The 17,776-nt window shown below is 37.4% G+C and overlaps 3 protein-coding genes across 6 annotated transcripts; 2 read left to right on the top strand and 1 right to left on the bottom strand.

Moving 5' to 3' along the window:
* Positions 1–875: 875 nt before the first annotated feature.
* LOC140865439 (uncharacterized) lies at positions 876–4,519 on the top strand. The gene is made up of 2 exons (XM_073270089.1): positions 876–994; positions 1,087–4,519. Exon 2 carries the CDS (start codon positions 1,432–1,434, stop codon positions 4,423–4,425), a length of 2,994 nt encoding a protein of 997 aa, XP_073126190.1. The 5' UTR covers positions 876–994; positions 1,087–1,431; the 3' UTR covers positions 4,426–4,519.
* Positions 4,520–5,695: 1,176 nt separating this feature from the next.
* Positions 5,696–12,271, top strand: LOC140859810 (chloride channel protein CLC-f-like). Of its 4 annotated transcripts, none has more exons than XM_073262372.1 (9): positions 5,700–6,353; positions 7,243–7,645; positions 7,958–8,152; positions 8,912–9,246; positions 9,358–9,462; positions 10,280–10,513; positions 10,656–10,862; positions 11,034–11,266; positions 11,766–12,271. In XM_073262372.1, the coding sequence occupies exons 1-9, from the start codon at positions 5,958–5,960 to the stop codon at positions 11,845–11,847; spliced, it is 2,190 nt and encodes a 729-aa protein (XP_073118473.1). In that variant the 5' UTR covers positions 5,700–5,957; the 3' UTR covers positions 11,848–12,271. The 4 variants fall into 4 exon arrangements, with proteins under 4 accessions (XP_073118475.1, XP_073118473.1, XP_073118472.1 ...); XM_073262371.1 differs by having other exon boundaries at positions 5,703–6,353; positions 8,792–9,246; XM_073262373.1 differs by having other exon boundaries at positions 6,098–6,372; positions 8,792–9,246.
* Positions 12,272–12,473: 202 nt separating this feature from the next.
* Positions 12,474–16,269, bottom strand: LOC140859811 (COP9 signalosome complex subunit 6a). Its single transcript, XM_073262375.1, has 9 exons — positions 15,903–16,269; positions 15,726–15,814; positions 15,233–15,326; positions 14,459–14,520; positions 14,292–14,370; positions 14,069–14,161; positions 13,414–13,514; positions 13,150–13,205; positions 12,474–12,937 (listed from the first exon to the last, which is right to left on the bottom strand). Exons 1-9 carry the CDS (start codon positions 16,189–16,191, stop codon positions 12,856–12,858), a joined length of 945 nt encoding a protein of 314 aa, XP_073118476.1. The 5' UTR covers positions 16,192–16,269; the 3' UTR covers positions 12,474–12,855.
* Positions 16,270–17,776: the final 1,507 nt, after the last annotated feature.

Raw genomic sequence — 17,776 nt, 5'->3', positions numbered from 1 at the left:
AATACAAAACCTCTAAACTTCATCCAAGTATCAAGGCTTTCCAGCTTATATTACGCCTAAATCTCCCATCATGACACTTAAAAGCCGGTGACTTTATAATTATATATATCATATAGGACATGTAAGTCTATACATAATCCTATTCATTTTGTATCGGTGACTCCGCTATGTCTCTCGTCTGAATTTAAAACCCGTTCCACGTAAAATATATTTTTATTTTCCCATGAACGATGAGCTGGGAATGCTTAAAAAAATAGAGTTTATTACACCTAAGATGATTCCAAATTCTAAAGTAAGAAACAATTTGAGGCTTTTTAGTTCTCAAAACAACTCACATCTTATTTCTTGTCACATACTAAGCTTTTGTACTGCAGATTAGATTATCAACCTACTATTTTTAAATCAATAAACTTTGTTCTTTGATCATGAATATCAAAATTTAACGCACCAATTTTTCATATTGCTAAATTAGTTAGTCTCACAACTTTAGTTGGACTGGTCTTGGTCCGATTTCCAGAGCAAAATATGCACACAAACTTATGAAATATGTCAGATGGAGTACAAATAAAGAGATGAAACGGTCTTGAAATCCATGCAAAATGAAAAATCTTTTGTTTCGATACGCTAGTGCCATCAACAAAAGACAACCAGGTTTGGGTTCATATTTGCTCTCCCAATGCCTTATTTTCTTCGAGTACTTTCTGACCAATCTTTGGCTTCTGCCACTAAAAGGAAATTTTATTTTATTTTATTTAAAAAAATACCCAAAGTCCAAGACAAAACTCCTAAAATAAGAATCTTTTAAATATTATTACTCACCGCAGATTCTTGTGACTTTTAATATCCAAAACTCCTCGCAGATCCAGCCCATACTTGATACATATTCACATATGTACAGCTTGTTCATATGATTGGATACATGAATAAGTTTCTTTTCTTTTTTTTTTTTCCTTCTTCTCTTCATTTCCCATTTCATATGAAATTATTTTACATGGTAAACTGACTAATTTTGTAACGATTGTTGTTTCTGTGACTGATTGGTATGGACATGATATTACTCCTGACGGGGTTCTGGTTCTGACTCAGGGAGGCCCACTTTAGGAAGAAGATGATCACATGTTAGATCTCCACACCTGTTCTTCAAAAAGTCTTTGCTGTTGCATTCTTCTTCTGCTGTACAAGTACTCAGTGGCAGTCTCACAATAAATTGCACCTGCCAACATAAAATCACAAGCAAGAATGAATCCAACACCAAGTTCAGTTCATATCTGGTTCCGAATCGCACTCAAGAAATGAAATGAAGCTGGAATTTTGCATTCTTCAAAAGTTGCTGTTCATTTAGCAAAAATACGGAGTTGTCTTTAAATTATTTGACAACTACTAAACCAGGATTTTAAGGTGGGGACCTACCTCCTCATTCATTATCAGAACATGGATACAGAAGCTGGGTTGTCGGTTAAACCAGTTAAAGAAATCTGCACCGTCGATGCAAAGTCCCTCACAATCAAGATCGCAACTTCAGGCAGGAAGCAATCCGTCGGGGAAACACTTGCCACTGTAACTCCAGATTCAATGTCAAAGAATTCATTGCCAAATTCACTAGCATCGTCTCCATATACTTCTCCACTCGTCTCCCCACCATCCTCTGCATTTGCATCTGCACTTCAATCACCTTACATTTCTCCAAGAGCCACTCTAGCTACAAATTCGAATACAAACCCAAACCCGAACCCGGAAAATTCAACTCTCGTCACTACCTTTTCTACTCTTTCTCCACCAGGGTCGTGTAGCGGTTCACTGTCAGACGACGTTCCAAGTACCTCCTACACCCCACCGCCGGAAAAGTACGACTATTCCGATGATCCCACCAGCACAAAGCTCAAGATTGTGGCCTGTGTGCCAGTTCCCGGCTCGGAGTCTGCACCTCGGATTTCATTTTCTTTCCCCGTCCCTCGAATTTCTCTAACCAAAGGCTCCGTTTCTCCTGCTTCCAATGTGAAGTTAAGAAGCTGTGATGTCTATATAGGATTTCATGGTCAAAACCCAAATTTGATACGTTTCTGTAAGTGGCTAAAATCTGAGCTAGAGGTTCAAGGCATTGCTTGTTTTGTAGCAGACAGAGCAAAGTATACAGATAACCAGAGCCACGATACTGCTGACAGGGTTATTTGCTCGGTCACCTTCGGTATTGTGGTTGTCACAAGTTACAGCCTTCGCAATCATCTGAGCTTGGAGGAGATTAGATTCTTTTCTCAAAAGAAGAACTTGATCCCTTTATTCTTTGATACCGACGCGAATGAAATTGCAAGTCTTTTCCACCCCAGTTCTGATAACAAGGAATGTAAAGAAGCATTGGAGGGACTAATGAGATGCCACGATTTCAAACTGGAAGCTAACGACGGTAACTGGAGAAGCTGTGTGTCCAAAGCTGCCCAGATATTGACCGGGAAGCTGGGGAGGAACAGTGCAGGGGATAATGAAGTTGAAATGTTCGAAGAGATACCATTTCCAAGAAACAGATACTTCGTGGGGAAGGAGAGAGAGGTAATGGAAATCGAGGCTGCGTTTTTCGGGTTCGGGGATTATTTGGAACAAGAATGTGTAATGGAAGGAAATTGTGGGGGCAAACTGGGGCAATCTGAAGGTCTAGCAGACGGGGAAAGTGATGCTTACACTGTTCAAGGAGACAAATACATCAGTTTGAAGGTTGAAAGTTGTAAAGAACCTAATTTAGAGGCATGGGTTGAGCCCCTAATCGGCAAAAATTCTCCGAAATGCAAGAAATCTAAAAGTAGGAAAAACAAGAGCGGCGGCGGCATTGTGTGCATAAATGGATCACCAGGGGTTGGAAAGACAGAGCTAGCATTGGAATTTGCCCACCAGTACTCCCAAAGATACAAGATGGTTTTATGGGTGGGAGGTGAGGCACGATATCTCAGGCAAAATATACTGAACTTATCTCTCAAAATGGGATTGGATGTGACTGCAGATGAAGAGAAGGATAGAGGCAGGATTCGGAGCTTCGATGAACAAGAATCCGAAGCATTCAAACGGTTTACGAGGGAGATCTTCAGAGACTTACCTTATTTACTAATCATTGATAATCTCGAGTCCGAGAGTGAATGGTGGGATGGAAAGGATCTACATGATTTGATACCAAGAAACACAGGAGGCACCCATGTTATAATCACGACAAGGCTCTCTAAAGTTATGAACTTTGATACAATGCAGCTTCAGCCGCTGCCTCCATCTGATGCTATAGCATTGGTGACAGGAAGAAGAAGAAAGGAGTATCCGGCTACAGAACTAGGATTTCTGCGAAAATTTGTTGAAAAATTGCAGGGGTCGAGTTTTGGATTATGGGTGATTGGTTCACTGCTTTCTGAACTTGCGGTTACCCCATCTGCTCTATTTGAGGCAGTGGATCAGATTCAATTCGAAGAGAACGCCGTCTGTTCTAGTTTGAGCACAGCAGATCAACAATTTTGCAGAAACAATCCTTTCCTAATCAAAGTCATGTCCTTTTGTGCTGCAGTGTTGCAGCAAGCAAGTGGAAGTAGAAATTTCCTTTCTTCAAGAATGCTTCAAGCAGGAGCATGGTTTGCACCGGCACCAGTGCTTGTAAACTCATTGGCTGCGGCAGCAAATAGCATAGAGTCCACCAAAACCAAACATGCAAAATGGATCAGATGTCTGAAACTCAATGTCCCTTGCTGCTCCGGTTACTTAACCCGCCAAACTTGGAAGACTGAAGAAGATTCAGCTCTTCTCTTAGTCAAACTCGGTTTGGCTAGACGAGCCAACAGGCAGCCAGGCTGCTGGATTCAGCTTCACCCTATAACTCAACTATTTGGTAAAAGAATAAATGGTTTGATTGCTTCAAAGGCAACAGTCCAAGGAATCTGGAAAACCGGGAATCCAGTAGCGAATTCAGACCACTTATGGGCCTCGGCGTTCCTAGTTTTTGGCTTCAAATCGGAACCCTCACTAGTGCAACTTAAGGCCATCGACATGGTCCTCTTCATAAAGAAAACAGCTGTCCCTTTAGCAATAAGAGCCTTCACAAACTTCTCAATGTGCAACTCAGCATTAGAGCTATTAAAAGTCTGCACAAGTGTGCTCGAAGAAGTGGAGAAGTCTTTCGTGTCGCAAATACAAGGCCACAAATCGATTTGCTGGAAGAAGGGCCCCCAATCGAATCAAAAGGTCGACGAATATGTATGGCAAGAGGTGACATTGCTGAAAGCAATATTACTGGAAACCAGGGCAAAGTTACTGCTAAGAGGCGGCCATTTCGAACGTGCGGAAGAGCTGTGCAGAACTTGCATTAGTATCAGAACAGTGATGCTTGGCCACAACCATGCTCAAACATTGGCTGCTCAAGAAACACTGGCTAAATTAGTGAGAATGAGAAGTAAGATGTAATCTTTTTGTGTCAAGTTAGTGATGCATAGTTGGCGCAATTATGTTTCAGTCTGTGCAGTTCATATTATTAGTTCTGGTGTCGAGTTTTGCATTTGAACACACAGCAAAAGTCACTTCAAATAATCAAAACTTTCTTAGCTTTTCTTCACAAAATTGTGAAGTGAGTAAAGAAAATGTTTTCTTGAACCTCTCCTAAACATCTTCTTCAAGTTTTACATGGCCTTCAAGTTTTTTAATTATGTGAAGCAAGAACAAGTCCTTTATGAATCGACAAGATTAAATTATTTCCTATTAAACAATATAAGTTCAAATTCCAAAATACTTATTTCTTGAGCCCAACAGAATATGATGGCGTGGAGGGTAGTTTCGGGAATAGAATAAGTTTGAATTTTTCAGTTTTGGGATATTTTGCTGAAACGTCCCAATCCGGTGTCCACTTCGTCATAAATTCCAGGGTGGACAGTCTCACTCAATTCTCGAAGCAGGAGGCCCATCTTGACATTGGCTCAAATCCAATTCGCTTCGTTTTATGTTATCAGCATATACCGAGACTATCCATTTTTATCATTTGGGCTTCATGTATATTCCTCCATTTCTTATTTATAAATAATTTTTTTTGGAAGTAGAATTGAAATGAGGTGGGATTAAAAAAAAAAAAAAAGAAGAAGAAAAATCGTAAAGAGGTGAGGTTATTTAATTTTGAGAGAAAAATTTAATAATAGATGGAGAAATATTTGATTAAATTTGTAATGTATTTTGTCGGAATATTTATTTGAATTTTTCAGAAAAGGTTTCACTAATATATCAAAAATTAACTGCACTACGGATATATACAAATTATTTTAGTCAAAACAATTCACAATAATTATGGATTTCAACATTTTTCGAGGATTTTAAGAACTTGTAATAGTACTCAGTAGATTGAACTCGATTTTTTTCCACCGAACTAACGAAGAGTCAAAACTTGGTTTTGATGTTTGGATAAATATTGAAAAAAAAAAATGCATGTTCTTATTTCAAACAAATGTAGAAGTAGAAATCAAATAGCTCAAAATTATAGCTTCTTAAAAAAATCTTTTTTCAAATTTCATTTTTAGAATAACTATTATAATGATACAATATATTTTTTTAAGAAATTTTTTGTTTTTGTTGTTGTTTTAGTTCAATTTTACATTTGCAACCAAAGGCAGTCAAACCCTCAACAAAATACTTGGATCCTCTAAAATCCTTAAAAGGGCCATGAAACAAGTGAAATGGAGGAGCCCTATATAATTCCGGGCTTCTGAATTCCCATTTATTTTAATTTTAAATTTATATATGTAATAGTTTGCATTTCCATTTTCATGCGGGAGCCCGTTGGTCAATTTGCATTGGACTTTTGGTTGATTTATTTATGTAATAACACCATTCCTGATTTTTTAATATCACATTTGTAATGTACGTAAAATAATGATTATGAATGATGTATGACGTGAAAATGGAGCGAATTGTAGCGTGTACAATCGATCACTGAAAAGTGGAGCGGTGCAGATATGTCAACGGCAGGCGAATTCGAAGATCGCAGCTTGCTGCGCTCTGATTCATCGGCATCCGACGCCGATTTGGAAGGAGGAGGCAGCCAATCGCCGCCGCGGAAAAATATTAGCTCAAATAATAAAGGGTGCCTCCCGTCGGATCTTTTGAAGTGGTTGGATCGCAGGTTATCGGGTTCGGGTCACAGGTTATCGGTTAATCTTCGATCGGATAGGGACCATCACCGACGCCCTTCTCCGTCTTCACCTTCTACTTCGAATCATTTTGGCAGTGCGGATGCCGATCCCGCCGATGATTCTCTTGGCAATAGTGCGCCACCTGAGTGGGCATTGCTGCTCATTGGATGTCTACTTGGTGTCGCCACAGGGCTTTGCGTTGCCGCGTTTAACCGTGGGGTTAGTTCAGAAGTTCAAGGTCTTTTGGTTTTCTGTTGATTTTTTTTTTTGTTGGTTGGTGGACAAAGTTGGAAATTTTGTTGTTTGTTGGAGTTTTGGATTGAGTTGGCTGTCTGATTATTATGTTCAATGCTGAGGTACGAAGTTATAGTTCTGCTCACGCAAGCTCAGAAAAGAGGTGATAGCTTGAAATGAATGGCATGTTGAAATGTGTGTATGAGATAAACCCCGTCGTGTTCACTGAGAAATTTGCTATTGTGCTAAACCAAGGTAGTTTGATGGCAGAAATTGGATGGAATATGCTTTTCACTGAAAAGTTTCTGCTGTCCTTCACTTTGGTTGGGGTTCTTGGATGGATGGTTTAGCATCCTGATTTGATTTTTTGGTTAAGTTTTTGTGGAAGGAAAACCCTGGATTTAGGGTTTATTGGAGCCAGGATTTTTGCCCAGTGGGCGAAAATATTGTTAAAACGTAAATTAGAGGGCACATCATGCTTTTTTTGAGCTGAGGTTTTGTTACTGTTGGGTCTTGAAACATAAACAAACGGAAACACATGTTTTTGTTGATGCATAATACATAAAAAGATTCGAATCTATATTAACATTAGAAAATGAATATGGTGAAAATATGAGAATTCAAACTCATTGGCATGTTATTGGCTTAGTCTCAGAGACTCTGGTACCAGCCTAGATGTCACTTCTGCTAAGTCTCTTAAATCAGTTGCGGCATAATAATGTTTCTTTCATATTTTTTTCAACTTTTAGTCTTGGTGAAATTAGTGAAGTTGCATTTTGACATAGTGAAAGTAGTAGAGTTGATTTTGACGGGAACCTTTCTGGTTTTTATCTGTAGGAAAGATTGTAAGATGTCTGATATGTGCTTCATGCAGGTACATGTGATACACGAATGGGCATGGGCTGGTACCCCGATTGAAGGCGCTGCTTGGCTTCGGTTGCAAAGGGTAGAGGATACATGGCATCGGATTCTTTTGATACCAGTTTTAGGAGGAGTTATTGTGGGTGTTTTGCATGGTCTTCTTGAAATTTTAGACCAAATAATGCAGTCCACTTCTTCCCAGGAACAAGGCTTTAACGTGTTTGCTGCAATCGTCCCCATAGTGAAGGCAATACAGGCTGCTACAACGTTAGGCACCGGTTGTTCTTTGGGGCCTGAGGGTCCAAGTGTAGATATTGGAAAATCGTGTGCCAATGGTTTCTCGGTAACGATGGAGAATAATAGGGAAAGGAGAATTGCTCTCATTGCTGCTGGGGCAGCTGCTGGAATTTCTGCAGGTATTCCACCTGCTATTTATGTGATGCTTCTTTTTGTGTTAGCTTCACTGTTGGTTTTATCGTTTATGCCTGATTTTATCTGCTTTTGATTATCAGGTTCGCCTTTTTATTTCTTTCATTTTTCTTTTATTCCTGAATTTGTTTGGGGTGGGGGCAGTTGAAGAATGGATCAGGAATCTTTTTACCTGGAAAATTCCACTGTTCTGTCAACTACTGCCACACAACTATGTATATGACTTAGCGTCTTTTTACGTATATTATTTCCAATCTTCATGGTAGATAGGTTGTATTAAGGTTCCCGTTGCACTTCAGGTTTCAATGTTGCAGTTGCTGGATGTTTCTTTGCTATAGAAACCGTTTTGAGGCCTCTACGTGCAGAAAACTCTCCTCCATTTACTACTGCAATAATAATATTGGCTTCTGTTATCTCCTCTACTGTTTCAAATGCTGTGCTTGGGGAGAAACAGGCGTTCACAGTGCCTGCATATGATTTGAAATCTGCTGCTGGTATTTGATCTGATTCTTATTTGTTTCTTTGGATGTTCTGACTGACTACTGTCATTATCCTGAATCAATGGGCTGCCATGCTGAATGTGAATGTTCAATGTTTTACCTCCGTTAATCGTAGTTAGGTTGCCACAATTCATCTAGTCACTTATATATATTTTGTTGGTAGAAAGTAGAAACAATACTTGCTGGAAAATGTGTTGGTCTACCTTAACTATCAATTTGCTGTTATTTTCTCCAAATCCGAAAAAATAATAATAATCCAAAAGTCAAAATGAGAGTTTATAGAAGTTGCACTGGGCATACCTAGACAAATACTACATGTCACATTATCATAGCAGACATGCTTTTGTTAAAAATTAAAAATGCTCAAGTAACTTCCAATGTGAATGAAACTGCTGGATTTCTCTGGGAATTCCTTAACATAATTTATGCTACAGACCATTCACGTATGCGTTTTTTATATAGCAAAAATATACTTGCTTGTCAACTGCTTAAAAAGCATACTAGCCTGTGGCCCAGTGTGTGGTTGGAAGAGTATTGGTGATTGTGCCATGGATTTTTGAGTAGATGTTTTGCCTGTTTAATTTTTCTGAATAGTTGTGCATGTCTGATCAACTATTCCTTTTTTTACCTTAGAGCTACCTTTGTACCTTATATTGGGAATGCTCTGTGGAGTAGTTAGTGTTGCTTTCACACGCTTGTTGGCTTGGTTCTCAAAGGTGTTTCTGCTGATCAAAGAAAAATTTGGGATCCCAGATGTAGTGTGCCCTGCTTTGGGGGGTTTAGGAGCTGGGTTAATAGCTCTCAAATATCCTGGAATATTGTACTGGGGTTTCACTAATGTTGATGAAATTTTACGCACTGGAAAGACTGCCTCGGCACCTGGAATCTGGCTTCTGGCTCAATTGTCTGCTGCAAAAGTGGTGGCCACTACTCTATGTAAAGGGTCTGGCCTCGTTGGTGGTTTATATGCTCCAAGTTTGATGATTGGTGCTGCAGTGGGTGCTGTATTTGGGGGCTGTGCTGGAGAGCTTATCAACTCAGCTATTCCGGGAAATGCTACCATCGCCGAGCCACAGGCTTATGCATTAGTAATGTCCTATATGCTTAAGTTTAGCCATAGTTCTTTCAATTGCTTTTTTTATTTTCTATACAATTTTGATTATTAACATTGCATCTGCCACTACCGAGCTCTGTTGCAGGTTGGAATGGCTGCAACATTAGCTTCTGTTTGTTCAGTCCCCTTAACTTCAGTTCTTCTCCTCTTTGAGCTGACTAGAGATTACAGAATATTGCTTCCTCTCATGGTATGCCTGAATCAGAGAATATTGACTCTCGTCTACTTGTCTGTCTTTTCTGGAAATACCAGTCTTATTCTGTGATAGTCGCATGATCTCTAGATTCTCTAGTTGTTGCAATGCTTGATCTTATATTAGTGCTGTATAGGTTCTTTTTCTTGCTAGACAAGTTGATCTCTTTAACAAGTGTTACAATAGCATTATTTTCTTAATCGGTGAGCATCACCCTGTTATTATGGAATTTGGCAAGGGAAAGAGGTGCTTGATTATAGAGTGAGGATGTGGTTACTGGTGTTGCTAATTTAGGTGACCATCGTTTTCGGTTTTCTTTTTAAGAATTGTTTTATTTACTAATGGAGGAGAAGATATATCTGGGTTTGTCTCATTTACTTACTGTAGTTTGTTTTGGCATTCTTGTGTTGAATTGTGACACAGGCATAATAATGTATACTCTGTGCCATAGAATGGGCTTAGATGTATTCTTATACACGCAGTAATGCCATCTTTTCTTCTCTCTTTTATCACCAAGTTATTTTTGAGTGTGTGATGATCTTAAATAATCCTTACAGAAGCCTCTGCAAGCATGTGTTAATGGTCTGTTTTAGTACATAATGTAATTTCTTTCAATGTTTGGTGGCTGAACGCCTTTATTAACTGGTCCCTATTACATTTATGAGGTAGAACCCAAATTTTTTACTCAGTATTATTGTAAAGTGCAAGTATAGATGCCTGCTTATTGATATACCCGTAACGGGCTTTTTTTTTTTTATTTTATTTGTAATCCTTTCATTCATAATGTGGTAACTTAATTCATATGTGGCAACAGGGGGCAGTTGGACTAGCAATATGGGTGCCCTCTGTGACAACTCAGCAAAAGGAAACAGAGGTGTCGGATACAAAGCACCCTCCACTTGCTTATTCCATTATTTCACCATCCGAAGATAAAAGTGAGGATACAAGGAGAATCACTGGTGAAAGAGATGATATAGAACTCTCTATTATTGGCAATGCTAGTAAATATCAACCAACAGAGTTTGAGATTTTACTAGAGAATATAAAGGTCTGTCTCCTGTCCTCCCTGGTCGAACTGCACCAGAAAAGAAGCCACTTTTCCTATCATATATTTTTTAAATTTTATTTGTGAAGTTGGGAGGTTTTATTATTTCTATAAAAAATATTTAGTATTTTCCTTCTTTTATCAGGTCTCTCAGGCTGTGTCGGACAACTATTTGAAGGTTTCTCCTTCCCAAAGTCTCAGAGAGGCACTAAACTGTATGAGTGATGGTCAACAGAATTGCGCCCTTGTTGTTGATGCTGATGATTATTTGGAAGGGATTTTAACTTATGGTGACATTAAACGATGGTTGTTCAAGAGATCCGGTGACCCTTCCTCCTGGAGCACAAAGGATGTATGTTTTCTTAATATCTTCTCAAATATCTTAGGGGCATGTAAATTACAATTTATTATATAGTTGTTCCCGTGTGGAAAATATAGAAAATTTGTTGGTCCTCATTTATTTGCTCTGTGCTATGTGGAATGATATTTCACACCGCGGTCTAGTTACTGTGAATTCTTGTAGGTAGACACATGCAATGTCTCTTCTGTGTTTACACGTGGGATAAGTTATCGCGGACGAGAACGTGGACTTCTGACGTGCTACCCAGGCACTGATCTGGCAATGGCTAAGCAGCTAATGGAGGCAAAAGGAATAAAACAATTACCGGTGGTGAAACGGCCTGAAGATGGTCAAAGAGAAAAAAAGCGCAGGGTTGTTGCTGTTCTTTATTATGATTCGATCTGGATTTGTCTCAGGTGCTTGCTAGTTCATTCTACGTTTCCCATCATTTCATTGTCCTGTTTCTTTGGGCATGCAGACCTTTTCTTTCATACTTAATTTTTTTAAAAATTTTTGCTTGTTTTCAAACCCACTATTATTATTTAACGTTTTCACAATCGTGTTCCATTTCATATCTATTGTTTGAAGATGAACGCCATACTAAACTATTTTCAAATTTATTTCAAGAACGTGCAACTTCTCTTTATGTATGAAACATGAGTCAGTTGAACAAAAAGATGCAAATTTGGTGTTCTTTTTTTTTATTTTATGCCTATTTGGTTTTGGCTCAACTCAGGACCCCACTTGGTTTGGGTATGATCGGTAGTGTACTATTTGGTCCATAATCTTTCATCAAGTTCATAATAACAATCCTGTTTTATTTCATCGATAACTTCTCATATACTATTGAAAAATTTGTATGCTCACCCTAACATTCATCACACTCATTAATTGCTTCTTCTGGGTCGTTTGTAGAGATGTGATCAATTACAGGAAGTCAAACAACCAGCAACAAGAAGATGGCTCTAGGATGATCATCATAAACGGTCATCAATGACGGTAATGCCAATAATACCCAGAAATCGACATTTTCTTTGCAAGCCCCGGTGAGTTTCTTTTGAAGAAGTTACTTTCCTACTGGGATTTTGTATCACAAGATTGTATAGCAAGGGGATATCCTTCTCTCTACACTTCTTAAATGTAATTTAGCATAACAGATTCACAGTTCTTGTAAGTGCTGTTTACTGAAAGGTTTTAGTCAAGTCACTATTATGTTGGAAAAATAAAGAATTGCGAATTTTACTGATCGCTAGGAACTTTTAAGAGTTTTAGGGTCACACAAACTTTTCTTGGAGACGCCATGTAAGTAGCCTTTGTAGGGTTTTATGCTCGTAATTGTAGGAAATAACGTGTACTTCCTAACATAAACACTTATTTTTGTTGCATTCTCTTAATACCATTTGCCGGGTATGTTTTTCTCACAGCCATAACATTAAGGTCATTGTTTGGACGTACAAAGAAATTGTATTGGAAAGTGCATGCTCAGGGCTTTGGCTGATCCAGACCCCCCGCATAATCAAAGTGGGGACATGGATAAATCATAAATCTAAAATTTCTATTGTATCTGATAATGAACATTAATTGTTTCAAATTTTGTAATATTTTCAAGTTTTAAACATCACATGCCACTAAAGAGTACAATATTATAATATTATCATCGAAAAATACATAATAAAAATTAAAATCAAATAAATCATGATTCTTAGTAATCTGATAACACATTTCTGATGAATATTTTCCATGCACATGAAAACAAAAAAGCAAATATAATTATAATTTCTGTTTGAGTTAACCTAGGATAGAAGAAGAGAAATCATGTTCCTTCGCATTCCCCTTCAACGAATGAAGACACTTCAGGCTGTGTCCGTAGAACTCTTGATGAGGATTTGAAGGGACGAAAAACTCGTGTCTTCATGAAAACTGTAGCAGTTGTGTGTTTTCACATATATAATTTGCATAAACTTCCGGGCTTTATATATAAGGATAACGAGACAGAAACACATGTTTAAATAAAAGCAGCCCGACCACCCCTCCGGCTATGTCTATCATAAGCAGTGTTGAATTTGTCAACCAGCTCGTTCATGGTGCTGCCATAACAACCAAAAACAATAAAGTAAGAGCCACTGAGGCTAATAGGTTCTAAATCGATGAAAAACAAGATTTGATGGATCAAATGTCAGGAAACGTTATCTGCCCATCAGAGTATCCGGACTATATAACTCTACTTTCCATTTCAACATCAACATACCAATTACCAACAGATACTCAATAAGAAACAATACCAGGAAGACAGACATACCTCGAACAATTGGTGAACATGGCAAGGTAAGTTATCAATAGAGTATCATTATATTCCTGAAATTGGATCGAATTTGGGATTAGAAAATAAACATAAGAAACTATTTTATGCATGCATAGATGTCATGCAAGCCACCAGACAAGATTTACTGCAACATTTCACATGATTTCAAGCAGATAACTTCTCCCTAGATTCCAAGAGAATGGAGAGTACAAATGCTGCAAATTTTAATATCAGGAAACCAAAATCCCCCAGAACACTGACCATCAAGAAATCATCTTGAAATTTTTCAGATTCAATGGCCGGTAATCGTCTCAGTAGACTGGATACTTGCCTCAGCAATGAATTCTCCGATGGGATTTCCCCTGAAAACATCAGCAATGCTTGTGAACAACTAATAAACATGGTGATTCAAAGAAGATAGTAATTGGAATCCATCTCAATTCTCATGCACTCAGTCTCAATGGCTTTCTATCTATTTCATACCATAACGGCTATACACATCAATTGAGTACGATAAAAACTGAAGCTATCATCAAACCAATGCTGAGACGAGAATAAGCTGGTCTATGATTTCTTCAGTCGGGAACATATCGATATATAACATGCAAGGACTTACAATTCCTCTATTATACTCTTCTCATGCTTCAGAATAATAAAAATACATGGAAAAGAACACCAACACATTATAATTTTTTTTATAAGAAGTGAGATTTATTGTCAAAACAAATTAGGAATTGTCCTGCACAAACTTTCAAGAGCTGATAGTGGCATTTCCGATGATAAATACTCATTGTTCACTTAGGTTAATAAAAGTTGGCATCCAATTTGTGATGAAATAAATGGGATTCCTTTTAAGTTCTATGTCAATCAAGTCACATACAATACATCACAAAAAAGAAGAAAATAACCACGATACCTTTTTGCATGGCTAGAAGATAGTGATGGAGGACTCTGATTCTACTATTCAGCATCTTGATGGCACTGTGTATGCCAGTAAGGTGAGCAGCCACTACAAAATAAGGTAATCGTCAACCCTATATGCTAGTGAGCCATGGAGGAGTGACAAATATCATTTCAAGGCAGGGGGGGGTGTAATATTACGATGCATGCTGGAAATTATCAGAAAAGAAAATCCTCACACTGAGTTGCAGCTGAACCTCCATCTGATGGTTTTAGATGGGCAACATGATCAACAGATATTCTCTCTGCTTCTACTGTCTAGCAACAACAAGAAGACAGATGGTCTCATATTAGCCTATTGCTTGCTCGAAACATGATCAAAAGAAGGAAAAAAAACAAAACATACCTCTATGGTGTAACTGGACCGAACAAATATAAGCTGAGGGATGCTATCAATGACATGCAATTCTTGAACAGGAGAGAGAAGAGATGGAAGCTTGTGTCAGATTAACATTGTGACTGAAGTATGTTAAAAAAAACAATCAAACAGACATGACAACCATGTGGTTCATCTTTTGGATGCAAATCTCTATTACAATATAACCACACAAAGTACTGCTTCAGTTGCCAACAACAAGGCAGCGGTTTCCTAAAACAATTATGAAGGAAAAAATAATATTGTTTCCTCCCAGGCTTCATGACTGAAATGCAAATGGCTCAAAAAACAGGATTACACACATGAGAATATTCACATGCCCAGCTGCATACTAGTCCGCATCATTTACATCTTAATAAATCTAGATTATCTCATTGCCAACTCAAAACCAAATACAAAGATTTCTGCATAGAGTAATATCCCACAATGTAAAAAATTTAAATGATAAAAGATAGGTCTTTCTATGGAGGAAGAACGATGAAACAGAACCAACAAAAGTTAGATAAGAAGCATACAGTTAATAACTTAATACATGGTTTGAAGCACATAAAAAGCATATATCATGGATCTTATCATAGCATATAGATTGACAAGCACAATCATGATAGAGGGATAACATGAACTGCAAAAAATGGAGAAAATACTTAGTCTAGGAGACCAAATAAATGGCAGGCTTTTGGAGTATTTATAGATAATAAATAAACAATAATACCAATTTAAAAAATTGTCCCGGGAAACACATACCACTTTCAAAGATTGTAACAGGCAGATCTTTCTGTGCAGGATTAATTGAAGGATTGATAAGAACATAAACAGGGTTCTCGTTGATATCCATCAACTGTTAAAACAAAAAACATAACATTAGAGTCACAGAAGTGGAACAACTTTTGTTATTATAGTACTAGAAAGTAGAAACAATGAAATGTGTCCACTGCCTAAAAAATAGAAGCAACAGTTAAAACACCATACTGGGGAGCCATCTGGTTTTGATATGGATAATTGAATAATCAGGAAAACTTAACTACGTTATTTTCTCATCAATTCTTGTCTGTGCAAGTCCACTACAGCATTTAAAGCTGGAGGTAGACCCTTTAAAGTACATCAAGATTTTCCACAGGCTATTATTCTCTTTGTATCACATTAAGTCACTCCAAAATATTATAGCCTAATATGAAGATACTCAACCAGAAAGATGTATAAATCTTTGCAGAGCTGACAAACAATAAGACAGACTCACGGCTTTATGAATAATCATATCGGATTCTTGAGCATCGCTCCCAGTCGAGTACCATCCCAGAACATAAAAATGGGGAAAGACCTTCTTATCTGCTCATTAGACGTCAAACATAACTATTTCAGTTCCTTCTACACGTATTGATTAAAAACACGGAAAAAAAAAGTAACAAAATCGTACAAAGCTCTTGTTTTTTCTCGAGAAAAGCGCGGTCGAGGGAGTGTGTGGAGGAGTCATAGAGAAGCTCGAAGCTGTTGAAGATCTCCACCGTACGGCCGCGCTGGACACCGATTACACAACCGAAAACGCGCGGCGGGGGGGTAGGCTGCGGCGACGCGGCGTCGACTCCGTTGGGAGCGGAATGAGGCGGAGCAGACTGTGACTTGATCCGAGTAAAGTGATCGGAGATGTTGACAATGACGAGCGGATGGAGCTTGAATGTGAGGCCGCTGCTGGAAGACGACGCCATCTTCTCCCTCGATCTCTCTGAAAACGAGGGTTTTAGTTTTACACGAACCTTTTTCCCTTTCCCTTAGTTTTTTTGGCTAATCGTCTCCAACTTCCTATTTATTTTTTCGATTACGTGGCACCCGCGGCATTTACTTGGTTTTCATATCCCATTAATTAGTATTGGAAAATATTAACGTGAATATTAAAGTATTTAGTTATTTATTTATTTATTTATTATTTATATTTATATTTATAGATGCATGATTTTTAAATATATTTATGTATTATTTTAGTAATACACGTTTTTAATATATGTATAATGTATAATATAATGTATAATATATTTAAGAATTTAATTAGTGATTATTTTTATTTGCATGCAAAAATGTAGTATTATGTGTAGAATATTTTATTATAAATTATTTTAACCTTATGTTCATATATGTATGGACATATATGTATTTTTTTTATTTTAAATTAATATATAAATTTATATAATAGAAAGTATTTTTTAAAAAAATATTCAATAGTAGTAGGAACGAGTCGTTTATCAATCGTCAAATATATCATTTACTTAAGGTAGTGTTTGAGAGTAGGGGTGGGCGTTTGGGGTCGGGTATCGGATACCCGCCCCGACCCGATCGGGTTTAGAATTTTCGGGTTGGTGTCGGGTAGTATAATTACTACCCGATCGGGTTCGGGTACCCAACAAAACCCGACAATATTTTTTAAAAAAATTCAATATATATTAGTATGTATTATCTAAGCACATATCCTCTCTATTTTCATTCTTTTGCTCTCAACTAAAATGGCCGTTCATTTTTCTTGAATTGGGTATACATACATCACTTGAAAAATGATGATTATTTTTTCATAGATTTCTATTATTTAATTGTTTGATATAGTTTAGATTTTTTTTTCAAAACTTGTGAAAAATAAGTAAATATCTGAGGGTAGAAATAGCTCACAACCAAAAATATATGGATTGCTTTTAATTTTTACATTCATTGAATTTGAAAAAAAAAAAAAAAAACGGGTACCCGACTGCTTACCCGAAAAAATCGATCGGGTACCCGATTTTTTCGGATCGGGGTCGGGTGGTCAAAATGACTACCCGACATGTCGGGTACTCGACCCGACAAAACCCGACCCACGCCCACCCCTATTTGAGATTGCTTATAGGAAGCACTTTTCCTTAACAAAATTTCATACATTTTCAAAATTTTGTTAAGGAAAAGCTGATAAGTGCTTTTTAGAAGTTCTCACTAACACAATCTTATTATGCATATTGGATAACTTTGTATTAAAAAATGTTGACATGATATCGGAATATTGATAATTATGTATCATCGATATGTGATTTTTTACAAAGACTATCTTACCTTGTAGTTTTGCTTGTCGTTGTTTTTTAATTATATTTTGTATGTTTGCATGTTTAGGGGCTTGAATACACAATCAAACTTTTTTATATGAATAGTCATGGTAGAAAATCACATTTTAACCATCCATAAATAACTTAATGTGTATATGTAGCATTTTTCAATTATTTTTATGTGTACAATGTTTTTGTGAATTTACTTAATATGTCAAAATTTAAAACTTAA

The sequence above is a fragment of the Henckelia pumila genome, chromosome 4 (genome assembly GCF_033568475.1).
Source record: "Henckelia pumila isolate YLH828 chromosome 4, ASM3356847v2, whole genome shotgun sequence".
Lineage (NCBI taxonomy): Eukaryota > Viridiplantae > Streptophyta > Magnoliopsida > Lamiales > Gesneriaceae > Henckelia > Henckelia pumila.
Note: the sequence above shows the minus strand (reverse complement) of the source record. Positions and strands in the feature narration are given on the sequence as shown.

Bases quoted from the DNA above. Each gene is read 5' to 3' on its own strand.
- LOC140865439 (XM_073270089.1), top strand. From the start codon at position 1,432: ATGGATACAGAAGCTGGGTTGTCGGTTAAACCAGTTAAAGAAATCTGC.
- LOC140859811 (XM_073262375.1), bottom strand. From the start codon at position 16,191: ATGGCGTCGTCTTCCAGCAGCGGCCTCACATTCAAGCTCCATCCGCTC. The intron at 15,815-15,902 runs GTACGATTTTGT...TCTAATGAGCAG, and splicing joins CGAGAAAAAACAAGAGCTTT to ATAAGAAGGTCTTTCCCCAT. The intron at 13,206-13,413 runs GTCAGTGTTCTG...ATCCAATTTCAG, and splicing joins TTCAAGATGATTTCTTGATG to GAATATAATGATACTCTATT.
- LOC140859810 (XM_073262371.1), top strand. From the start codon at position 5,958: ATGTCAACGGCAGGCGAATTCGAAGATCGCAGCTTGCTGCGCTCTGAT. The intron at 10,514-10,655 runs GTCTGTCTCCTG...TTCTTTTATCAG, and splicing joins TTTTACTAGAGAATATAAAG to GTCTCTCAGGCTGTGTCGGA. The intron at 10,863-11,033 runs GTATGTTTTCTT...GAATTCTTGTAG, and splicing joins CCTCCTGGAGCACAAAGGAT to GTAGACACATGCAATGTCTC.